This window comes from Bison bison, unplaced genomic scaffold, assembly GCF_000754665.1.
Source record: "Bison bison bison isolate TAMUID 2011002044 unplaced genomic scaffold, Bison_UMD1.0 scf7180017854234, whole genome shotgun sequence".
Taxonomy (NCBI): domain Eukaryota; kingdom Metazoa; phylum Chordata; class Mammalia; order Artiodactyla; family Bovidae; genus Bison; species Bison bison.
The window spans coordinates 40,172-42,548 of record NW_011484807.1 but is presented as its reverse complement, the minus strand read 5'-3'; the positions used below and the strand labels follow the sequence as shown (position 1 = coordinate 42,548).

At 68.0% G+C, this 2,377-nt stretch overlaps 1 protein-coding gene across 1 annotated transcript in view; it reads right to left on the bottom strand.

The window, feature by feature from the left end:
* Positions 1 to 2,377, bottom strand: part of LOC105000277 (putative ciliary rootlet coiled-coil protein-like 3 protein) — a gene marked incomplete at its 3' end in the record, with an annotated part of 34,526 nt that overhangs the window by 2,337 nt on the left and 29,812 nt on the right. The window contains exons 18-20 of the mRNA XM_010856055.1: positions 2,069 to 2,257; positions 962 to 1,114; positions 10 to 165 (exon numbers count right to left, since the gene is read on the bottom strand). Coding sequence (XP_010854357.1) covers positions 10 to 165; positions 962 to 1,114; positions 2,069 to 2,257 — 498 coding nt within the window. The remainder of the gene's footprint in view (positions 1 to 9; positions 166 to 961; positions 1,115 to 2,068; positions 2,258 to 2,377) is intronic.

Sequence of the window (2,377 nt, the reverse complement as noted above, 5' to 3'; positions counted from 1 at the left end):
GTCGGCCACGCCATCGGCCTGCAGCAGCTTCCGGGCGACGCCATGCAGCTCAGCCCAGAGGGCCCGCTCGGACCCTCGGCTCTCGCAGAGCTGCCGCTCCAGGTGCTTCTCCCGGGTCTTGGCCTGGGCCTCCACCTCTGCCAGCATCCGCCGCAGCCTCCGGACCTGTGGGACGGGTGTGGGGGCTCCAGACCCTCCAAGACTCACCAGGCATCTCGGCCTCACCCTGTCCTTGGGGTGTCACAGCCGGGGGACCCTTGACTTGCCTCCCAAAGCATGTCTGGCAGCGGGGACCCCTGAGCCCAGGTGGGGAGAGCACCCCAGGACCACCAAGCAGGTCCCGGCAGGCAGCATAGAGCCTGGCTGGCAGCCACACGACCCTCGCCAGAGAAGGTGATGGCCAAAGGCCGCCTGCTCCGGGGCCTGTGTGGGGCCAGCCCCAAGCCAGTCTGCCACAGCTTACCCGCTGTCGTCCTGAGTCCAGGGCCCCCGCCATGGGCTTCCAAAGGGGTAAACAGGACCAGCGGAATGCCGTCCCGTCAGCACACGCAGGCCAGTGGCCAGGCCACCCCTCCTCCCTATCACTTCACTCCCACCCCCCAAGCCCCCTGCCCTCGACCAGGACCTGTCCCCAGGGACCTCCCGCTGGGCCACCGTCCTCTCCTTCCTCTGGGTGGTGCAGCCCCGGGGCAGACGGGCCCTCCCTGACCCAACCGTGCCTCTGCAGCGTCCGCCCTGTCCCTCCCAATGCGGACACCCTGTCTGCTGCTGCAGACCCTGCCCACGGCCTGACCTGTGCCCCAGCCCCCAGGGTGTCCCTCTGCAGTCGGCTGAGGGGCCTCTGAATACTTGTGAGCAAACGGGGAATAAATGCAGCCACCCCCGCCCCTCGGGAGGTGCCCGGGCCTCCACGCACGGTCCTGTTCCGGCCAGACGGAAGCCCCGGGTGCTGGGCGCCCACCTCCCACTGCGAGTCCTCGCGGGCGGCCTTCGCCTCAGCCACCAGCGTCTGCAGTGCCAGGGCCTCCTGCCGGCTTGGCTCCTGGGCACCCCGGGTCTGCAGCCGCACCAGCTCCCGGCTCTTTCTCTGGTTCTCTGCCTCCAGCGTCGTCACCTGGACATGGAGGAGCCACTGTGATGGGGCTGCCTGGGCCCCTGTGCCAGAAGGGGCTGGGGTAGTTGGCGAGCTGTGCTGACCCCCGCCCCTGCTCACATGCTCTGGGGAGAGGCCCCCCTCTCGGGCAGCAGACGGAATGCAGGGAGGCTGAGTCACGCCCCACTCAGGGCTGCAGTCTGTTCTGCACCCTTGGGAGAGCAGGCTCTAGGAGCTGACCCCTTCAGCCACTCTCCAGCCCCTGCTGGTGCCTCCCATCTTGAGGCCGGGACCCTGAGGAGCCCAGAGAGGTGAATGATGCCTGGTGTACAGGCCACATGAACAAGGAGTGTACTTGTGCCTGTCCCTACAGCGATTCCCCAACTGCCGTGTCTGTAGAAAGCTGAAAAAGTGTGTGCTCACGTTTGGCAGGCCTCCCACACGAGGGGGGCTCTAGGACCCCCCTGGGGTGAGCTTGAGACCAAGGCGGTCGTGTCAGTGGCCGCGGCCTCAGAAGCCAAGGCCGGCTGATGAAGTGGTGCCCATCTGTTCACCCTGAGCTCGGAGGCAGCATGATGGGAGGAGCCCAGGCCACCTGGGGGTCGTGGGCACTGCCTGGCTGAACCCCCACAGCCAGCATCAGGCACCGGGTGCCAGAGAAGGTATGTCAGGAGAATCCCACCATCTGTCCCTCCGCCCCGTGTGGCTGGGTCTCCTTGGTGTGATCTTTGTGGAGCAGAGCCGTGCTAACCCCTGGCTGGATTTCTGGCTCCCGGGCTCCATGGGCATCAGGGCGATTGTTTTAAGCCAGGGAGTTTGGGGCTTGCCTTTGTGTCTCGCTGGCAGGCCCAACCTGGGCCCCGTGGGTCTGAGCCGCACTGCAGCTGCGGCTCCCAGCCTGGGGACAGTGCCCTGGGGGCCTGGAGGCGGGAATGGGGCTGCTCCTGGGGTGGGGGCCCAGGGTGGCGCCCTCACCTGTCTGCGTAGCTCCTGGAGCTGCTGCTGGGTGTCCACGGCCGCCCGCTCCGCCTCCCGCAGGCTGGCCCGCAGCTCGCCCGCCTGCTTCTGGGCCGCTGCCCAGGCCTCCTCCAGGACCAGGACCTTCTGCTCCCTCTCCTCCGTGGAGCGCTTGAAGCTGAGCGGAGGGGTGCGGGCGGGCTCAGGCTGGGGAGCGCGGGGCGGCTCCGGCACCCCCAGGGGACCGTCCTGGAGACCAGCAGGCCGCCATCTCCCTACCTGCCATCCTAGCTTCCCAAAGCCCAGCCTCTGCGGGCATGCTCTGTC